The 23,385-nt window shown below is 31.3% G+C and overlaps 1 protein-coding gene across 1 annotated transcript; it reads left to right on the plus strand.

Annotated features, from left to right (window-relative positions):
* Positions 1-3,413: 3,413 nt before the first annotated feature.
* Positions 3,414-23,385, plus strand: LOC139497711 (uncharacterized). Its single transcript, XM_071285947.1, has 8 exons — positions 3,414-3,651; positions 11,681-12,127; positions 12,753-12,910; positions 14,566-15,786; positions 17,627-17,710; positions 18,719-18,799; positions 20,191-20,686; positions 21,800-23,385. Exons 1-8 carry the CDS (start codon positions 3,414-3,416, stop codon positions 21,841-21,843), a joined length of 2,769 nt encoding a protein of 922 aa, XP_071142048.1. The 3' UTR covers positions 21,844-23,385.

Consider the following 23,385-nt stretch of genomic DNA (forward strand, 5'->3'; position numbering starts at 1 on the left):
CTCCCTTATTTAAAAAAAATGTATGGAAACAATATATTTTTGGAATCAGCTTACTAGGAGCTATCATTTGACGATTGAAATGACATTTTAAACTTAGTTTCACAACTGTTCATATCAAAATACATTGTTTTGATGGAAAGACCTTCAATTGTTCTCTGAACAATTGGTTTTTAATTTTTTTTAAATTTGTTTAAATATTTTTATGAATATAATTTATATTAAATACTTTTAGGCTAATTAAAATTAATTGATAGATTTTCATTATTGGCGGATCCAGGGGGGGGGGGGGGGTTCGGGGGTTGAAACCCCCTTTTTTTGGACGATCAATGCATTTAAATGGTAGCATATAGTTGGAATCCCCCCCCTTTACTCTGGGTTGGGAACCCCCTTTTTAAAATGGCTGGATCCGCCCCTGTTCATCCCCGCCCGCCCCTCTGAAATTGTCACGCCCCGAATTTTTTTATTTTAAAAAATTTACGATTTCCGGATTTGTTTTTTAAATATACGTTGATAGTGGGTCTTCCAATGGATAGAAACAAGTGCCTGTGTTTCTTCGAGTATTCATAAATGATTCTGCAGCTCTATGATGACAAAATTCTCTACCAATATCTTCCGAGAATAGAGATTGATTACGATAATTCTACAGGGCATGAAATAATCGGGTTACAAGTAATACGCTGTGTCTAAGAACACAAATCGCGACATGACACACATTTCTGTGATTAGGAAACCGTTATTGCGTTAATATCTTTAATTGATAAAATGACTTTGTGGCAGGAATGTTTGGCTGTGAATTATATCCAAAGAGCAAAAATCGTGGAACACATTGGTACAAAAACAAAACTGGATTAAACAAAATTGACACAAGCATGAACTTATTAGATTTATGACAGTATATTGAGTTCAAAAAGTAGGCAAACATACAGATTTACTCATGGCTATTGTGTATTGTTGACAAACAGCAAACACCTTCTGTCCCAATACCCTTTATAGAGTCATTAAACAACTTCTAATTATTTATTAAGTTCATGTTTTATCATTATTTTATTCAAGACGAATCATACAATCACAAACCCTAATAGTTCAAAACAGTTTGAGTTTTCATTTTATTCTGTACTCAAAATTCTTGTGTTGCAAACCAATGCATATTTTTTTCCTTTTATAAAGATGAAAAAGCTTTCATGTCGATCCGGCCCCACGTCGATCCGGCCCCACGTCGATCCGGCCCCACGTCGATCCGGCCCCAATAAAAAAAGTATTTATTAGGAATAAAAATAAAGATATATATTAATTGTAATTCATAAATGTTTATGAATTTTATTATAATGTAAAAGGTGTACCGTAAAACAAAATGTTTTCACTACAAGTTTTCTAAACTATTGGGTATAATTATATTTAAAAAAATATGACGGAATTTAGAACAATCAACAGGCATCAACATTAATCACCAGTATTAAATTATTAATTTCTTTCAATTGACTGTGATCTTAACAAGTCTTTCATCCTGTGTTATAACAAATAGTTACATACACAACGGTACAAGCCGATCCCCAGGCTGATACATACACACTTTGTTTTTGTTTGAAGTTCTTAAGTAGATTCTCTTTCCCGCTAGCTCCTGGACCTATGTTTGTACCTGGATTCTACCTGGATTATTGCGGCGATCATTAAGTTGAAAACTTCTTTTGCCGCCTCATAATCTACTTTATATTGAATAACTTATGATTTAACTATGAGCTGTGCGCATAAATAGAACGAATAATTTTCCTGTACTGGTATACATGTTGTACGATGGTTTCCACAATATTTTAAAACGTGTCGCATACATTTATATACTGCTGCATTTATATTATGTTATCTAATGTCATGTAGGATTAAACTTCTTCCCATTCCAATGTTCATCATTAATGTGATTTTTTTTAAATATTGACAGATTCTACTGTTTCTGTTGAAAGACTATTAATATTCCCTTATGTAGGATTAAACTTCATCCCATTCCAATGTTCATCACTAATATGATTTTTTAAAATATGTAGCTTCAGACACGGCTCGAACCGGAGTTAAACTTGTTTCTGCGAAATTGTGGACCAGTAAACTACCTACTAAATCATATGTTTTTACTTTAGTGGTGTTTATATTCAGATCTGTAGCTAGTTTGCGGAGATTGTCGATGGATAGCTTCTTTAAATTTTCCCGGGTCGCGATACTTGTTTAGTGTAAACAGTTGATGTTGTCATGGTATCATTGTTGTAAAAAAGTAATCTAATGTTTCATATTTTATTGTTAAAATGCATTGAAAATAATATTTTTAATTTTATAATAATGAAATAAAGTGTTTTGTTACTATAAGATTGTGGGTGGTGCCCCAGAGCCGTTTCGGCGCATGTCTGCATAAATTAGTAAACAAGACTATTCCTCAAATTGAGAAATGTTGTTTTATTTGCCAAATCCTTTCTGAGAATGTGCATTCAGTGTAATTGTTTTGTTATTATCTTGCAAAAAAGAATAATGGATACTCATATAACTTTTTTTTTTATCTACTCACAAGTATTCAAAATATTGACTATATTCGATATTACAAAACAAAACATCAACAAGTGTTATAGAAGACTCTGATGTTACCTGAAAAAAAATATACAATCACAACCATTTTCGTCTCGACTTAGAATATTTCATCTTACTGGTACTCCAAATATATTCACACTTACCTGATGTCATCCATCATTGATACTTTTTACAAATTCCATTTATACTAAAAAAAAAGTCTATACAGTTTGTTCCTTATCATTTATTATGGGGCCGGATCGACTTGGGACGGATCAACTTGGGGCCGGATTGACTTGGGCCGGATCGCTTTGGGGCCGGAACGACCGGATACCATAAAAAAAACATTGCTTGGAAAGAGCATTAAATTTGGTAAAGGGATTTCAACTGAAGAAAGCACTTCTGTATGTTTTCGCTGTTTACTAACAATAGGTTTCTAAATCAGCAAATACTTGTAGAACAGTGGTTGCAGGGGCAGATCCAGCCATTTTAAAAAAGGGGGTGTCCAACTATATGTCCCCATTCAAATGCATTGATCGTCCAAAAAAAGGGTTCCAACCCCTGGATACACCACTGGAATGCTAATCAGATTTTTATTTGAGATTTGAAAAAATTATGTACGATTCTTTATACCTGTATATACATGATATAAGCTTATTATTACACTTGCATATATGAAGAACACGTCACAATAGGGTTTCATAAGAAAAAAAATCCTCCCAGCCGCCCCATTTTTTTCATTTGGATGAAAATCTACTAATTAATTTTAGTTGGCCTTATAAATCTTCTTAATTATTGATAAAAAATATCTCTTAATCGTTAGAAATTATTTCGTTGTAGATCATTTTATTCCAACTGAAATAGAATTAATGGCTGACAAAAAGTCAGTTCCTTTGTACCTTGAATTACTTAGGTCTGGCTCTGAGAAGAAAAGGGACATTCGTTTGGTTATTGTTGGAATGAAGGGTGTAGGGAAAACTTCATTGCTTAAGAGATTGTTCGGAGAAGGAATAAGCCATGGAGATGTACCCAGTACAAATGGAATTGAAATTCATAGAATTAAATGTAAAGCAAACACAGATGAAGGCATATGGAACAAATTAGGAGGTATGATTTATAAACCTTAATAAAAAACTATTTCATTCTTCAGAAATACTTTAAATATATGAACTCAATTTTTTTCTTCATGTTTCATATTTAAGGCCTACCACTTTATTCACAAAATATTACAAACACTTACAAGTAATGTAGATGTTGACCAGAATCAAAAGTTAATCACTCTTTAGGTTAAGTTGACTTTTTAAATTTCACTTGAAGATCTAAGTAATTAAATGAGTGAAAATCAGATAATGAATAAAGATCCAAGTTAACTCTCGAACAAGTAAAAGTATGTATGACATATTTTTATAACGATAAAATGCAGGTATACCGTATATAAAATTGATGTCATGTGGGCTTCAACATTTATATTGAATACAAGTTAGGAACTTGTTTTGCCAGGTTTTTCTTTTGAAATAATTTTTATTAAGAATGATGGGACTCAAATTGACAAAAATTGCTTAAAATTTTATTTGAAGAAAAGCTTCCATGCATCAGGATCACACTCCCTACAAATGTATAAATAAAGTGAAATTTGGAAAAATTTTCTTAGACTATATCTGGGACAATATCCCTAATGCGCCTCCGATTGAGGAACACAAAAGTTGTTTGTAAGCAAACAATTTCTGTGTAGTGATATTAGACATGTTTCAATTTTTAACAAGTGACTGAGTTTAATCATTTGTGTTGATCTGGAAAGTATAGGACCTTAGAATAAATGTGTTAAAACTATGGAGTTATTATACGTATTCAAAGTATTCAATTTTCAAAGAAATTATTGTGTGAAAAAAAGGGACTTTTTTTTACCATGAAGAGCCGCATCACAAAAGGATTTTCGGGGTATTCTAACTTACGGAAAAATGAATCACACTTCGTACCCCGAAAATTTAACCACATATGTAAAAATGTCTCAGCTTCGAAACAAGCCATCATACATATACAAGTTCACGATATGGGCTGAGCTACAGAAGAAAAACGTTACCATTACCGCCTATGGAGAAACAATTGCGCATACTGCCCCATCTGTTGAATACTTACTTATATATATGTTACAGGCATTTTCTAAATTTAGGCATTTTCTAAATTTAGGCATTTTGTAAAATGGCTACAAGATTCAGTCATTATACATAAATGCCTGAAATTATTTTATAGAATAAAATATCAAGAAAAACAGTTGAAAGCTTTGAACGCCAGAGCTGTTTTATTTATGATAATTACTGAATTAAAAAAGTAGAGCTTGAATAATAAAGAATATATTTTACTGAATTATTACAATTCACACAAGCACAGAACTTGACAATTTTTTTAAAAATTTCTCAAAATGTTTGCACGACAGAATTGTACACAATAGTTGTCTTCATTTTTTGCAAATATATTGTTTGGCGTAAAATCCGAATCTCCGAGAAATCTGGATCATCAGACTTTTAGCTCTTTCATTACCTTTACATATAAAATACTTAACGTTAGGCAACATAAGGTTTTCAATAAGCACACACGTCACACATGCATATCTTATTTTTCATATGTTCCAAAAAAAAAATCAAGGTATTATCCTGATTCTTTTATCCGCATCTTTTTACTTATAGCTTTAACGGAACTCATTAGCAGATCTGCCCATGGCGGGTGATCCCTCTTTAGCAGGAAACGCTTCTTTCAAAGCATTGTAATTTTTCTTTTCTTTGCCGTTTTTCAGCTCTCCTAGCCAAAGGAGTCAAGTCTGTTTTCCATCTTTGTCTGTTAACTATTACAATAAAATTGAAAAAGGAAAATGGGAATGTGTCAACATGTTCTCCTATGGAACTACTAGGTAAAATTTAACCAAACTTGGCCACAATCATCATTAGAGTATCTTGTTTAAAAAATATCTCCATTTTATCTTCGATTGCCACAAAAAATGGCCAACATGGCTATAAATAGAACATATGGGTAAAATACAGTTGTTGGCCTAATATATCTCTAAATCTAATGCATTTAGATCAAATCTGACATGGGGGTTAAAAATTTCATCAGGTTAAAATCTATCAGCCCTGACATCTTAAGATGGTCGGACAACCCTTTGAGAACTCTGGCTGTTCTGCAGGGGAATTTTTTGTTCCTATCCAAAATACTTTCATTTCAATTGCAAGCTACAGTCTAAATTTCTGTCCTTTGTCAAGGTCAATCTACTGTAGAATCATAACCAAATTTTTCACGTTTTAAAAAATACATGACATATTTGCTACTGAAAGCAAAAAAAAACAGCAATCGGTCAATTAAAAACGATTTTTTCTCTACTCTATATGTTTTACTTCAATATTTTGAATCTATATTTTTAAAAAAAAAAGTGATTGATAATTTTGTTCTATTGACAGAACAATTTGTCTTTTTGTCATTTTGACAAAATAATCAAAAATTCACTTTTGATATTTGAAATACAGAGTGAGTACGTACTTAATGTAGTTTCACTAAAAAGAACATATCATAAGGCATAAAAAACTTCTGATCTGGTTTTTGGCGAATAAATTAGTTCTACCGAACCTTTAGTTATTTTCTATGCAAAATATTGTGATTTTGTCAACTTTTGCCATATGCATCTCAATGGTATCCTCCTTCTACAAATTGCCTGAAACACAACAGGCAATTTGTGGAATTTTGCTTACAAATTTCAGTCATTTTACAAAATGATTAGGTATTTTTAGTCATTTTGTATAATGCCTGTCAAGGTTAAGCATTTTGAAAATTGCCTGAAAATTCAGTCATTTAACAAAATGCCTAAATTTAGAAAATGCCTGTAACATATATATATATGCCTAAGAGTGAAAATTTCAATTGATGTTGAAGTCACTTAGTTCAAAGTTCAAGGGGTCTAAGAGGTAATAGATTTACCAAAATTTTACGAAGTCTTAAACGCTAGACTGACGTGTGGCGTGATCAACGCCAAAAACTTCAACAAACTATTACAGTTTGTTTTAAAGCTAGTATAAGGGGAACCATTTGAAGTTAGCCAATGAAATTAGGTTTGCAGTTGTATTAACATTGACAAATCTCATTTCTGTGGAGATTGTTTGACCGGCTCTCTAGATCATAATCTGTTGTCTTTATATTTTGCATATTACATGTACAAGTTTGTTATAAGGTATCGCTTATGTCAGTCAATGAAATTTGCTGTGCTGATGTATTCGGATTGGCACATCTTACATTCATGGAACTTTTTTTTACATTTTACCATTAGCCATGCTTGTTTGTCCTCAGTGCAATGTTACTGTAGAAGGCATAGAAATATAGAAAAATATCACACGTACATTTTTTGCTAGATTTTTTAAATGAACATCAGCCTTGTCTCAGATAAGTTTGGAAATCAGTGCAGATAATATGAGTAAATATTGTATCGATAATTGCATTGAAAGCACTCAATATAAAAACAAGGAGATATGATATGATTGCCAATGAGACAACTATCAACCAAAGTTTAAAGGAGGTGGATATAAGCAATTATAGGCAACCATACGGCCATCAACAATGAGAACATTATACCGTATGATCGGCTTTATAAGGCCCAAAACTTGGAAAAATATGAAGCAATTCCATTGAGAGTTGTAACGGCCTTATCTATAACTAATCAATTCAACAAATCTACATTTCATGTAGGAAATTCATGAACTCATGTCAAAAAATTATTTTATTTTGAAACAAGTCCTGGCCTTGAAGTCATAAAACTTTCGAGTCAGTTGTGTGTACTCATACTCCAAAATCAACCAATCAAAATGCTCAACTTCATGTTTCGATCATGATTTTTGTGCTCCCAGCACTGAGCAAAGTTTTATGGCTTCAAACCCTGATTAAAAAATATTTAAAGGAGGTATTTAGCTTGGAAATGTAAATTTTATAGGAAATTGCATTGTTAGAACTCGCAAATTTCTTGTTTTTAAAACTCACAAGTAGAGGTAAACTGAAAACGATTTGCAGATAATAAAAGACGAGAAAAAGTCAAACACATTCTCAAAACACTTAATAGAAAACTGGAAGGATAGCTAATATTGTTCAACTAGCAACAATTTTAAGGAATTAGTCATTAAGTTATGTTTTAGAAAAAAATTAAAAACACTGGCGTTCAATATTTTTTAGAGAATTTTGTCCTTTACATTATATATTGAACATTGCATTGTAAGCACTCTCACATACTTATTTCTTGTTGCATATTTTTATATGAAATTCATATGCTAAAAGTTTAATATCATTAATGTCTTGTACCCCAAGAATCCAAACCTCAATAAAAGGAATGTTGGGATTGATTTAAGGGGCCATGAACCAAACCCGTTAGAAATAAGGTGACAATTTTGTGCCAAAATAGAAGAATTTTCTGGTTTCTAAACAAAAACTTGAGGAAAATTCTATGGGTCTGTATACATTTTTTCAACAAGGTTCCATACAAAAAACAAAAATGGTCAGTTGATTTTGGGGGTTGAGGTCATAACCGTATAGGAAAAAGGGTCAAAAACTGTTCTAATACTTGGATTTTGTATAATCATATTTTAAGTTGGTTTTTTGTTGGTGTAAATATTTCTCAGATACATACTATAAGCAATAGGTCAACTATATATTTCGAAGTATGTCTGGTAGAATTTTTATGACATTGATGGTTTATTTGTCAATGTTAACATTTTATCGTTTAATCTGTTAAGCAAGTGTATGAATTGATAGTAAGGTGTACATGTGTGTCTGGCATAATTCGTCTGCCCGTGACATCATGGTCATAGAACATAGATTATGTAACATGTATGTGATACTTGTAGTAAACCGTCATATTACAGACTTTCAACATAAACTTAATGATAAGTAAAACAGGCTAGACATTTCACCGTGTGCATTCTTTAGTGAAATTCTGACTCATTAAAAGTAATAGGATATATACATTTGGTCTATGGTCTAGATGTCTATCAGACAGGATTCAACTGACTTTGAGCTATACACCAATAGTTTTTTGGGATTTTTGTCTGTTTTTCTAGTAACTATATGCAATAGCACGCTAGGTATAGTGTCCGGCTAGGATCGTGGTTTTTCGAGTGATTTGGTCCATTTTTGTCGAGTGTAGTTCGGGCTTTTTCGAGTGATAAAGCTTGCGATAAGTTCATTCAACTTCTATTTCGTAATTATAATAGTTTTTTACATTACTACCCATCTTATATTGAAAACTATACATATTTACTCCAACAAAGAAGCACAATTTCCTTGTAGTTAACCAAAATGTCCGGGCTTTTTCGAGAGTAACTGTGAAATCGTCCGGGTTTTTAAACAAATGGTCCGGTTTTTTTTTACAAAAAAATCGATTAAAAAAAATGGTTTTCTAGACTTTAAACAATGACTTTTCTAGTTTATACCTGTAATTTAATGAATGGAAATATCATGTGTTCTCAATTAATCACACAAACATATTACTACATTGATCAAAATTAACCTTTTTGAATTTAATGCAAATTTTCTGTTCGGGAAACGTTTAACCACAACTTTCCAGTATAAAATAGGAAATTATTGCATCGACATTCGTTTTAAAAGTCTTTACAACATAGTAAAGGGGAATTATAATCTTTTCAACTTCATTCAATGGTACTTTTGTTGTCAAAGTAAATAAAAAATTTCGTGTTGAACCATGGAGTTTTTATACGGAACGTATCATGGTAACCCGTTGTCCATCCGTTCATTGTCAGCATGTCGGACAAAAACTCACAAACTCTGTAATCGATTTACATGAAAATTCGGTGAATTTTCTGTCTATTGTGGTTTCCTCCCTTTTGGATTTTATAAATTTTAGATTTTACGTTTCCGATTTATGGGATTTTATTAGAAAAAGCTAAAGTATAATATATAGAGACTGTGTCACTCACCTTGCTACAGTGCATTTTAAACAAAGGACACTCTTCAACATTAAAGACAAAAATAGAATTCATGACACAATTCTCTGTTTTGCCGGTGATATTGACTTGTTTGTAGACCTTACTTAACTGAAAATTATTGCTGTTTACAGTTATCTCTATCTATAATGAACTTAGTCAAGTACATTCAAAGGAGAAGATTTTTGTAAAAATTAACGGACGACGACGACATACCACGACGAACACCAAGTGATGAGAAAATCTCACTTGACCTTTTTGGGCCAGTTGAGCTTAATGTATTTTCTTTGGCGAGTTTATTATTATTATTTGAATTTTATAATGAGAGTTGAAATTCAGCGATATCCCATTCTCACAAGTTATAAAACCTAGTTGTCGTAATATGGTCAACATTCTCATTTAGTTAAATTAAAAATTCCGCGAATCGTTGTTTTAGTATTTTGCACACGAAATGTACATCGTCGTTACCTTTGATTGGTCATCAACCGAATAGCCTGTGAAAATGCCGTGATATCGTCTTATGATGATCACATTAACGCAGATTTTCGTACCGGGCTATTTCATAGCACACTCCTTGTAGTGTGGTACGATAAATTTCTATTCATGCAAGAAATAGAAAATAAGACACAACCATGCATTAGAGTTCTAAACGAACTTTAAAAACGTGGCAGGTGTATCATACCACCCTGGCTCAGCTGTCTATTACAAAACGTAAATAGAAAATACAAAACTAAGAAACCTTAGTAGTGGACAGCAAAGAAAATTCAGAAAAATGCTATGTAATAAAACACATTCTACGAATGGAGGCCTCCCCCCTGCCCCAAGACAAAAAAAAATCCATGGAGAAAAAATGAAGAAAGAAAAACAAATACAGACACACTTAATTCGTCCCATTACTATTCTAATTGACAAAAAACATTTGAATTAGATTTTATACATACGCAACAATGCAATGAATAGCTCATTAGGAATACAAACTATCTGTATGTACACCTTAAACCAAATTGTCTATGCTTACAAAATATTGATGACATCACAAGTGTATACTGTACTTGTAAGTCATAAGAAATGACAAACAACAATATACATGTACAAATAGACGAATGCTTTTAACATGTAAATGTTAGAACACCATTATAAAACGAATGCATTGGTTCATGCCTGGAAACGTACTTAATTTGAACCTTTGTTCATTGTTTTTAAACGTGAATACACTGACAAATAGCATTTTAAGCTATAGGAAATTTGTATAATCACTCGAAAAAAATCGGACACACTCGAAAAAGCCCGGACTGCTCTCGAAAAAAACCGATAATAAAAAAAATGAATTTAGTCTTAAAATGTCGTTTTCAATGGATAAACAAGAATTTTTGTAAAGTGTCTGTATATCTGAGGATATATAGATTCCATGTATGCATTTCCTTAAACAATATCAGTGTTATGCGTACAAAAATGGCTTTATTATGTATTCTGGAATTAAAGCATTTTATGGCTTATTTTAACTTTTTTTTAACGATTAGTAATATCTTTCTACATCAAGTACTATTAAAATAATATAACTTTGTACATTCAACTCAAGCGTCTATATCACGTCTTGTTAGAAATGAAGTCTGTTTGTTTACACTTTTGTTCATAATCACTCGAAAAAAAAGTGCTCACACTCGAAAAATCCCGATAAAATCACTCGAAAAATGTAATGTGTATATATCTGCCTGGTAGGTTTATCTTACCTCTGTATAGTCAGTTGACCGATTAGTTTCTGGTTTGTTTTCGTTGTTTTAGATACTGAAAGCAACATGTCAACAATATTTTTGGTGGAATGATCGTGATAAATTGTTTTTTTTTTCTGCAGGGTTTGTTTAACCTTTATCTCATTTTCATGGTTAATTGGTATATGTTTATTTTTGAGATACTAAATGCAAATTGGCAAAACAGTTGTTTTATGGAATCATTTAGCACAAGGAAGGAACTTATTTTCAAATTTCATCTATAAGGGGTGTGATTTTTTTCTTCTGTACTGTTGATTTATAATTGAAATTGAAATTAAAAGTGTTTACAATAATGTGCCAGTACCTTCCCTGGATGTCCTATCAACATTTAGCTAATACCTCCTGTTTAAATACAAAATATGAAAAACAACGTATTCTTAATACTGTATTTTCTAATCATAGGCAAACATAAAGCAACTGAACTGTGTGTCAGACTGTTAAAACCTTATGAGGAATCACTTAGTAGTCAGGGCAAAGGAACTGTCGAGTCATTTGGAGAAGCAACAGCCAACAAAGCCTTTAAGAACAACACATCAGCAAAACGCTTTGGTGATTCTCCAGTTAATCATCCTACAGGCGCTGAAACTCAGGTTACACATTGTGTTGCTGATTCATCTCACGGTCAACAACCAAATTCAAACTTATCTTTAGAACAAGCACATAGTGATATTAAAAATATGTTAAAATCTGCGGTAGATTTACATGACAAAGAGGAGTATGCCACATTATTGTTATGGGATTTTGCAGGAGATGAAGAGTTTTATCACACACATCAAACTTTTTTGTCTCCAGATGCAATTTATCTTGTTGTTACAAAACTTAATGAGGCTGATGACAAAGAGGCTCAAGGTAATGATGCTATCATATTCGTGATAACATTGTTTCATATTGTCTAAAGAGAAGGTGACAAAAAAGTATTAGAATATAGAAATAGTGCTGTTTGGATGCAGTAAAATTGTTTCCGTTCCTGTGTGTATATCTTTAACTAAAGTTATTGATTTTTGGTTTGGAGAAAAAAGTCTACCTTTAGTTCATTGATGAAGTGCGTATACTGAACTAAAGGTGTTTATTTCAACTCGTTTTTTTTGTGGATAGTTTTCTATTGGCAATCATACCACATCTCCTTCTTATTTTAAAATAAAGTTAAAATTTTATTGAATGACAGACCACACCATGACACAAGATGGGCCCTATTATTCCAAGCAGAAACTAAATTTGATTAATATTTATCATGAAAAACATACCCTTAATATTTACATATGATAATTAACATTGTATTTATAATGTGTTATCTTGGCTATAGTTGCAATCATTGTAAATTTATGCGAAAATATGAACTTACAATACTTCACATTGTCTTCTTATTGCTGTTAATGTAAATATGTTATCGTCTTACATACATATAACTGAAAAAATTCATTACATTTAATGAAATACTCAATTAATGTAAAATCCTTGTGATATCATCTTGCAGATTTATTCCAATTATGGATGAACTCGATACATTGTTACAGTAGACTGGAAGAGGACAGAAATAAATCTAATGTCAACAAGACAACATCAGATGATATTGATCCACCTGTAGTTATTGTTGGCACTTGGAAAGATGCTTTGACATCTGAGTCAAGAAAGGTATTGAAAATGTACATCTTCAAATCAAATTTCTATTAACCATGATTGGCTTTAGTCATTTCTTTACGTTTTTCGACTATCGTCCGTCATCTGTATTCCATTAATCTGCTTCCCTTTTGCATTTAAATATTAATTCGACTTTCATAGCTACCAACTCGACACTCAGCAATAAGAAATCTTCTTTAGATACATACGATTTTTTTTCTTTGAAACTGTTTGACAGATTAATTGAAAATATGCCTGAATCAAAGTTTGATGATCTTGAAATCCAAGATAAAAAAAATAGCTAATATTTGAAATAAATTCTGCCAAAACATCAAATAAAAATGTTATTGTCTGAAACTATTATGCCGATTAGGACGACACTTGTTTTCAAGTTAGTTGACCGTTATTAAATACATTTATTTCACAGATGATATCGGATATAGATATAAGAAAATGTGGTATGAGTGCCAATGAGACAACTGTCCATCCAAGTCACAACTTATAAAAGTAAACCATTATAGGTCAAAGTGTGGTCTTCAACAAGGAGCCTTGGCTCACACCAAACAGCAAGCTATCAAGGGTCCCAAAATAATTACTAGTGTAAAACCATTCAAACAGGAAAGCCAACGGGCTTATCTATATAAAAAACGAGAAACGAGAAACACTTATGATCCATATCAACAAACGAAAACTACTGAACATCAGATTCCTGTTCTTTATGTCTTAACTACAATCCCTTTACCTTTTCTGGAATGTGACTTACGGAATAAGACTATTTACCGGGTTTGTAATAATATAAGCAACACAACATGTGCCACATGTGGAGCAGGATCTGCTTATCCTTTCGGAACACCTGATATCACCCCAAGTGTTTGGTTGGGTTGGTGTTGGTTAGTCTTACGTTTTCTATGTTGTGGCTTGTGTACTATGATTTGTCTGTTTGTCTTTGTCTTTTTTCTTTTTTAGCTATGACGTTGTCAGTTTATTTTCGATCTATGAGTTTGACTGTCCATCTGGTATATTTTGCTCCTCTTTTATAGGAGTGTCCTCTCTGATAATTATGCCACACGAATCTGCCTACCATACAATTCAAGATGTTCACCACTAAATAATATACACCACTATGAGTTAAAATGCAACGCAAGGGTTGTGACAAAACTTGTCTGTTAGTCAGTCTTTTTCGTCAGTTTTGTTTTAGATGCTGACTCAAATGTTTTACATTTTGTAGATAAGTTTTTTTTAGATATACGTTCTCATATAACGAAGGTAAGATCCTTATTAATGTTGACTATGTCAAAGTTAAAGGTCAAAGCTATTAAAACAGAGACAAAAAATGAATACTGCATTTTTGGATGTAACATTACTTGGAATTATGGACATAGAGGAAAGTCCGTATAGATATTTTGTCACTAGATCTAATATCAAGGTTTTACTTTATAAACTATATTACTGCCTGAAATATTATCTGAAAAGATTCATATCTCAGAGTCAATACAAAACTTGTGGCTTAATTTTATTATAAGATTTTGCCCTTGTGTAGGGTTGTGGGTATGGAAGCTCGCACCATAAAGGTTCTTTAATTTTTAAATTTTGCAGGTGAAGATACTAAGCAAAAGCAAATATTTCTGTTTGTTTAGTTCAAATGTACCAAACAATTATTCTTTTTTTAGTTTGAAGAAGCATGCAAAGAAAACCTTTTAAAGTATACTGCAAATATGACTGACGATCAGCGTCAGCATATAAGGGACGCAGTTTTCATTTCTAATACAGAGGACGATAACAGTGTTTTCCAGCAAATACGACAAAGCATCTTAAAGTTAGCAAGAAATATGAGAACATGGAATGAAAACTATCCATTAAAATTTATTCAGCTGGAAAAGCTTCTTCAAGAAAAGAAGAATGAGTTACCAATTATAACCTTGCAGGAACTAACACAGATTTCTTCTAGATCACCAGAGCCATTGAAAGATGAGGAACTAATATTATATTTGAAATTCCACCATGAAATCAGAGCTTTAATTTATTTTGAGGATCTTCCAGATTACATTATTTTAGATACACAATGGTTGTCTGATGTGTTTAAGTGCATTGTAACAGCAAAGAAGTTCCGAGATGTAAGTATCAGGAATCAAAGCCGATGGGAGGATTTTTACAGTAGAGGGAAATTACACAGGGAAGTAATAGAGGAAATGTTAAAAAAAGAACAAAACGTTTTGTACAAACATAAGGACCATATCCTGAAAGTAATGGAAAAATTTGATATCATCATACGTCCAACCATATCCAATAAAGATGGTCCTGGTGAAAAACAATGCTATTATGTACCTTGTATGATTAAAGCAGAACCTGAATATGACATTTATCAGCTGTTTAATGTGACAGAAAATACCTGTGAAAAATCTACCTGGTTATGTTTTAAGTTTAAGTTTTTGCCACCATATCTGATGAATCATTTGATTGCCTCATTGTGCAGGGAATATGACGTTGCTGAAGTTGCTACAAAAGAACAGAAAAGACAAATTGCTCTTTTCCGAGGATCTGCTGTCTTTGAGTTACAGAAGACACCAAAATTAAGAAAGTTACTGGTAATGAAAGGTCTGAATATTATTCAAATTCAGGTTTTGCAGTTTGGGAAACAAATAGAAAGAGGGTTGTACAATTATATTGCTAACTTTGTGACAGAGGAAATAGTCCAGATAATAGATACAAGATTTAAGATGTCAAATGTCAAATTTGAGAAAAAGTGGGAATGTAGCCTAACAAAACCAAAGTCTGTGACAGGATTCAAAGAGTTTAGTGAAGAGCAGACTGAAATATATTATTGTGGCATCTGTAGAACTACACATAGTTATACTGATGAATGGTCAGATCCACAGAGACAAAACCTTTCTGTAAGTTAATCTTTTAGATAAGGTTTGGATTTAAATGTAAGACCCTTGAAATAAACCAATCAACAGTTTAACACCGGTTTACAAAACACTATACAAGAAACTAATTGACAATCAGCACAAAATTTTAGGTGAACAGTGCTATTTTTCTGAAGTTGCACTCATTGGAGTTATCTTTAGGAAACCCAGTGGGGGATCCAGAAATTTTATAAGAGGGGACCGGTTCAAGTCATGCTTCAGTGATTCCCTATACAAGCAATCAAATTTTTCTCACAAAAGGGGAGCCCGGGCTCTCTAAAAAAACCTTTAAATCCGCCATAAAAATATACAGTACTCCACTTAAAACTACAAACACAAAGTTGTTTTTAGACATGTAATCTATAACAAATGCCTTGTTCGAACTTATATGGTTCAATAAAACGTTTTATGAATTTAACACACATAGTAACTGTTAGTTATTCCAGCCTGTGTTTTTTTTTTACAAAAATTTATTTCATTGATAGGGAATGTTATAAAAGAGAACTGTTGTTTTTAAATAAGAATGATTTGAAATCGCCAGTGTTTACTTGTGAAAATTAAATTATTTGTAAATGCATGATACATTCAATAAAACAATAGAAAATACGAAAAAAGAAAAATAAGATTTCATCTGATTTTTCAATTTGAATCAATTCTTACGTACGATACATTTATGTGTTCTTGTGGTTACAATGTAGCTCTTTTATTTAGTAATTTCGTGAAGAGCTATATTTTGATTAATACTAAAATAAACTCATAAAAATATTGATTTTCGCTTTACTGTTGTACATTATTGTAAAAGCTTTATATGAACTTAATATAATCTGTTCTGGCTATTCTCCCAACAACAGGTTTGCTCATTTTGTTTTCATAATCATAATAATGTTATATTAACATAGTTAACATTTCTTAATAAACAAATTTGTTTGTAAAAAGTTAAGTAACAAAAATACTGAACACCGCGAAAAATTCAAAACAGAATGTTCATTTTCAAATTGAAAAATCAAAAGCTCAAACACACCAAACGAATGGATAAAAACTGTCATATTCCTAACTTGTTACAGACATTTTCTTATCTAGATAATGGTGGATTAAACCAGATTTTATAGCTTGCTATATCTCTTACTTGTATAACAATCGCTAGAAATGTGTTATCTCTATCAAGTAGCATACTTGATTCGTATGCAAGAAGAGTAAAAAATGTGATTTTTGATTTTATTTAATTAATCAAATGTTTAATTAGTTTTGAAGAAGTGTTCAGAATAGACCATTGATTGTAGTCAGAGATATGAAAAAGCCCCATCCTCTAATACTTTATTATTTTTCATATGCTAAGATTATCATTTAATTTTTTCATATTCTCTACTGTTTATTAAAATTTTAAGAAATAATCAAGAATTAATTTATCGTCCATAAACATTCAATGATTTTTGTGGAGTTCGTGTTGTTTCTTATTTCTTATTTCTTATTTATAACTGTTGATGTAAATGTCCTTTGGTTTTATGAGTCCTTTTTTACTCCTTGGTTTTGATTGTTATTGTCTTTATGACAGTCAATGAAAATTAGAAAATAATCTGAGATCTGGAAAATTTTAAATGAACATTTATGTGTCACATCTGCATATAAAATGCCAGGTTTTTATATTATCATTTTCTGACTTCTTCCATGTACTCAACAACCACCATCATTGGTTTTTGATGATCATATCATGTTTATTGTGGTATAAATCCATAATTGTTTAAGATTTTTAACTAGAAATGTCCTTTACAGATTTGTTAATAATTTGATAAAATGATAATTGTTACTGTTTTGAATATCATTTTAGTTGCCCCAGATGCCTTTTGAAGATGTTCCAGAAACAGATCCTAAAACAGAAACCACTAGGAAAAGTCAAACATTTTCTACAAAGGTAAAAGGCTATTTGAGACTGATGGAATAATTGTAAATCATATTTTAAATATTTTCATACTGAACATAGTAATGTTAAATTCTTTCTTATTATTAGTTATAGGATAACTATATTTGTTATGAACATACCTTGCAAGGTCCTCATGCCGGTCAGACAGTTTTCACTTGACCTAGACATCATTCCATGGGTCAGTGAAAAAGGTTAAGTTTTTGTGGTTAAGTCCATATCTTGCATACTATAAGCGATAGGTCTAGTATATTCTGTGTATTGAAGGACTTTAAGGTACATGTCCAATTGGCAGGTGCCATCTGACCTTGACTTTGTTTTCATGGTTCAGTGGTTATAGTTAAGTTTTTGAGTTTTGGTCTTTTTTTCTAATACTATATGCAATAGGTCAACTATATTTGGTGTAAGGGATATTTTATGATCTATATGTCAGTCGTGCAGGTTTCATTTGACCTTGATTTCATTTTCACGGTTCATTGATTAGTGTTAAGTTTTTATGTTTTGGTCTGTTTTTCTTATACGGTTTGCAATAGGTTTTCTTTATTTGGTGTATGGAATGATTGTAAGGTATACATATCTAGTTGGCAGGTGCCATCTGACCTTGCAATTGACATCATGTTCATGGTTCTGTGGTCAAAGTTAAGTTTTTCAGTTTTGGTCTTTTTTTCAAATACTATATGCAATAGGTCAACTATATTTGTTGTATGGACGAATTTTAACAATTTCAACTGTGTTCAAAAATCTGGGGTAAAACTTGGAATAATTGATTATAATGTTGAAATAAAAATTGGAACTCTTAAATACATGTTGCTCAAAATTTGAAGTGACCTAGCTGTTTCCCCTTCTTATTGATTTTTAAAGAAATGGTGGCATTATGTTCGTTTATTTTGCAAATGTATGCCAATAATTGTCAATATGTAAGCCTAAAATAATAAAAGAATCAAAATCTCTTTATTCTGTTATGACTGATATATTAATTAAATTAATGTATATATTTTTTAGGTGCATCTCAATCTTCAAAGTGGTATGGAAGCATTTTCAAGTGTCTCTGAAGGGCCAAATAGAACAGGCAGTTCAACAGGGGTATGTAACGAATTCACCAATTTAAGGTAGTATGAGTGTCTTTCGCCATCTTGGAGATTTTTAAAAGCCATTGTATTAATGATCTATAAAATTTTGGATTTTTTTTCTTTTCTGTGGTAAATTGTTTGAAGAATTTTGTGGTAGTTTTGTTTGTTATTCTGTAAAAACTAGTTTTCTGAATGTTATATATATTTCTTTTTGATGAAGTGAACTCTTTTAAAAACTAAACTCATATTGTTTATCAATAAACATAAATTTAGTTTTCTAACTTTTGTCCAAGGTTTCAATTGGTCCAAATCAGGTACAAAATTAAAATGAGTTTAATTTCAACATAAATTTAATATAGATATAGTATATATATATATATATATATAGGTTTCTTTGACATGCAGAATCTTTATTAATTTTAATTATAAATTAGATAATATCACATTGAGGTCCAAAGGGTCCTAAATTAAACTTTGTCAAATTATCAAAAATGAATACTTGGGGCTCTTTGATATTCTGATTTAAACAATATTTTAGCCATGGGTATTATATTATTGGTTATGAATTGAAAATAGATATATAACACATCATTTCTAATTTGTGAGAACTATTTATTTGATTTTTTTTATATGAACAGAAAATTACATGAATAAGATTAAACTGTGTTTCATTTCAACATACATCAAAGTATATGTATGGTTCTTTCAAATGCTGAATCTGAACCTGTATTTGAATTTAAGATATTCGGAACCAGTTGTAAAGTTGGTCCAAATTAGGGTCCAAAATAAAACTTTGTTTGATTCAACAAAAATTTAATTTATGGGGTTCTTTGAAATACTGAATCTAACCATGTATTGAGATATTTTGGATTATAGTCGCCTTTATCAATTTGGTCCACATTGAGGTCCAAAAGGATCCTACATTAAAGTTTTGTTTGATTTCATAAAAAAAAAAAATTATTGGTGCTTTTTGATACGCTGATTCTAACAATGGACTTAGATTTTGGATATAAGACCTTAATTGGAAAATGCCATGTTTAATTATTCAGTTCTTTAACCACATCCATTTTGTGTCACAAACCTATGCTGTGTCAAATATTCAATCACAATCCTAATTCAGAGGTGTTTTCAGCTTAAATTTTGTGTCCATACTTGCTCCACTGACCAGAGTTTGACCTCGCAGGTCAAACCGGTTTCGCAATTTTAACTTTTTACTTGATCCTGTTAAGGGATCCAGACTGCAAATACCGTTTTCTGCAGGAAAATCCTGTTTGCTATCAATCTGATATTTCCAAAATTGTTTTATTCAAATCTAGGTGATCAGTTATTGAATAATATCTTGGATTTTTATTTTGCAATTAACATATTTTACAGAACTTTTTTAAACTTTTAAAATATTTTCAGTTTACCAAGGAGGAGTTCAATTTTGCAAAGATGGGAATGATTGTTCTGAATGTTCTTGCCAATGCTTTATATGATTTACTCAAACAAGATAAACCAAACATATGTGCAAGGAGCGATTGTGATATAACCTACTTATACAGTGAGCACAGGAAACTTAATAAACATGTTCCAAGTAATTCAAACCACCGACGATGTCCTCCTGGGCCATGGGGAGGATCTTGGCAAGATAAACAGGTTACAGACATAGCTATTGGAGATGATATTGAACGCATACGACTCACCAGGAATGAACTACAACACTCTCGAACATTTAGACTTGATGATAAACGGTTCAATGATTTGTGCAATATTGTCACTGATCTTTTGAAAAGATTTGATCAATATAGTAAACCAGCAAGATTGTATATAGATCACCTAAGCGAAATTTTGGCCAAAACAATATCTGAAGAGGAAGTGAAAATTGTTCATCAAAGAATTGAAAATGAAATAAAATCAGGTACATACATTTTCTGATTGCTCAAATTATATGAGGATGAAATCCAAAACAGTTATAGATTGTCTATACGGTAATCTGTTCTGCTGTCTCTGGATTTTAAATTTTTTTACAGCAAAACTTACAAAAGACAAGATAACATTTCAATTTTAAATATTTTTGAATATCTTGTCCCTAGATATTGGTCTATAATTGGTAGGAATTCAATTATAGTCTTTTCATATGATACCTCAAGTAATTCTATTAAAATTTTGTGAATTTCAGTGAAATGTTTTACCTCATAAAGAAGGTTCCTTTTCAAGTTTCAACATTTTAGATATTGTTCATTTGAAGTTTTTATGCAACAACAACAATTTTTATTTATCAAAATGCAACGAATGTCAATATACTTACAGTTTAAAATACTAAGTAATCGAAAGTCGTATAAAGCTGAGTTCTTCAGGCATGTTATTGTTTTTGTCTCCCTTTTGACAAAAATCTTAGTAGTTATGGTTTACTAGTGCGTTTTTGCCTCGGAGTTGTCAACGATAATTTATGTTAATGTTATGCCAGAAAACGTTTTTATGGGTTTAAATATGTTTTAATTCCATCATCATGATCATAGGGTTGTTTCAGACAGGAAAATTAAGAAGATTGTCTACCTCTGACTGTGTTTGTAAATGCATGTTATCAATTCATGTGAAGAACAGCTTTATCAGACATGATTTGGTGTTCATGTTTAATCAATTGAGAGTTTCATCCTTGATCTTAAAGAGTAGTTAATGTTCTGACCAATATCTCATAAATACATCGCATACTGAACAGCTGACTGTTAATTGACCAACTGACATATGAAATTTAGAGGCAGATAAAGCAAGTTGTAAACATGGTTAGGACTATGTTTCCTGCCTTAATGCAATATACAGTGTTAAGGTAAACTGCTTTGCTGGACACTTTTTTTGTAGGTTTAGGCCTATGTTAAGTACACAGTATTGAGTTTTTAGGTTCTTCTGTTAATATTTGGATGCATGTTACTTTTCATGAGTTGTTTAAAATGGTTGTATAGTAAATGTGCAAAATATTTGGTTTATTTTATTTTAAATTACTTCATGTAGTAATGATTTTCTTTCTTTTCAGCATTGGCAATTGAAGTTGAAATTGAGCATCAAGTTCATGTTTGACCACAATTGAGCAGATTTGGAGAGAATGAATCAAATTGCAATACAAGACATCTAATTGTCTACCCTTTATACAGACACTATGTGAACTACTCAGCTGGTACTACTTTTGGAATTTATTTTGAAACGAAAGTTTAAATATTGGGCCAATGTTGAAATATTAGATCAATGATGATTATTGGACTTAGATTTGAATATAAAATGTTCAAATTTTGTACTAAAATTGAAAATGTACATGTGTGCAGTAGTTTTTTTGTGTCTAGCTTTTAAAAATTTTCAGATTTTGAATGTAGTCAGTATTGAGGAACTTTCTTTTGAGGCTTCAAACTGGTGTTTTATACTCGAATTCTGCTTACAATTTTCAATGCAAAATCTTTTAATTTTATAAGACAATTGTTAATATATTATAAATAAAGTTGCCCATTTACAGATGGTGCTGTTTTTCTTCATTTTTTTCAATTAAAAGATGTTAAATCTTTAAGTACTTTGTGTCCTTGCATTATTCAATACCACAAGGACCATAACTCCTGAAGGGTAGAAGTGTCAATCATTAATACTGAACTTTACCTTCGTTTTGTTTTTAGTAACAACAAATTAAAATTTGAAAAGCTTTGGTTAAATGGTTTTAAAATCAGTTAAGCACGGACACGACAACTGGAAACACCATTTTGCAATCTTTATAGAACCACAACTCCTGTGTGGTGAAAGTGTTAATCGTCAATATCAAACTTGACCTCCATTTTTTCAAAAGAAATAAGATATTAAAATTGAAAAAGCTTTGGTTAAACGGTTTATAAGTAACAGCACCGACAAGTCTGGAAACGCCATTTTTCAAACTTTCAAAAACCATAACTTCTGAACGGTGAAAGTGAAAAACGTCATTATTGAACTTGACCTACATTTTGTAATCAGAACAAAACGTATCAAAATTTGAAAAGCTTTGATTGCACGGTTAATGAGTAAATGCACGGATACTGTTTTGCAACCGTACACAATTCATGACCGATATTTCATTCGGAAATCCAGTTAGAATTAAGTTAATAAGCGTGCTAGTATTTTTTTATGCTTATGTGTAAATTAAAATTGAGAATGGAAATGTATTTGTCTTACATAAAACTTTGTTGAAAGTAATGTTTTGTATTAATGTTATAAGTCAGATGTAAAAAAACTTAAAATATTAAGCTTACTCAAGTTAATGTTTGTTGTTAATTGTACATACATGTATGTGCCGACTGTAAATGATTTTGAAGGTACTTTTGCCTATTCTCCCAAAATCATAAAATATTAAGGTTACTCAAGTTAGTGTTTGTTGTTAATTGTACATATGTGCCGACTCTAAATGAAACTACTTAAAACATACCAACTTAAACTGAGTTTAATATATGAAAATGTATTTTGTAGGTACTTTTGCCTATTCTTCCAATTTTAGAAACAAACATTCATACTAAATACGTCATACAGTCATGTACATAGTCCATACAAACATTCACACTAGGAACATAGAAGAGCTTACAAACATTCATACTATGTAATTATACATTAAAA

Source organism: Mytilus edulis, chromosome 12 (assembly GCF_963676685.1).
Source record: "Mytilus edulis chromosome 12, xbMytEdul2.2, whole genome shotgun sequence".
NCBI classification, from domain to species: domain Eukaryota; kingdom Metazoa; phylum Mollusca; class Bivalvia; order Mytilida; family Mytilidae; genus Mytilus; species Mytilus edulis.

Bases quoted from the DNA above. Each gene is read 5' to 3' on its own strand.
- LOC139497711 (XM_071285947.1), top strand. From the start codon at position 3,414: ATGGCTGACAAAAAGTCAGTTCCTTTGTACCTTGAATTACTTAGGTCT. The intron at 12,911-14,565 runs GTATTGAAAATG...TTCTTTTTTTAG, and splicing joins TGACATCTGAGTCAAGAAAG to TTTGAAGAAGCATGCAAAGA. The intron at 20,687-21,799 runs GTACATACATTT...CTTTCTTTTCAG, and splicing joins TGAAAATGAAATAAAATCAG to CATTGGCAATTGAAGTTGAA.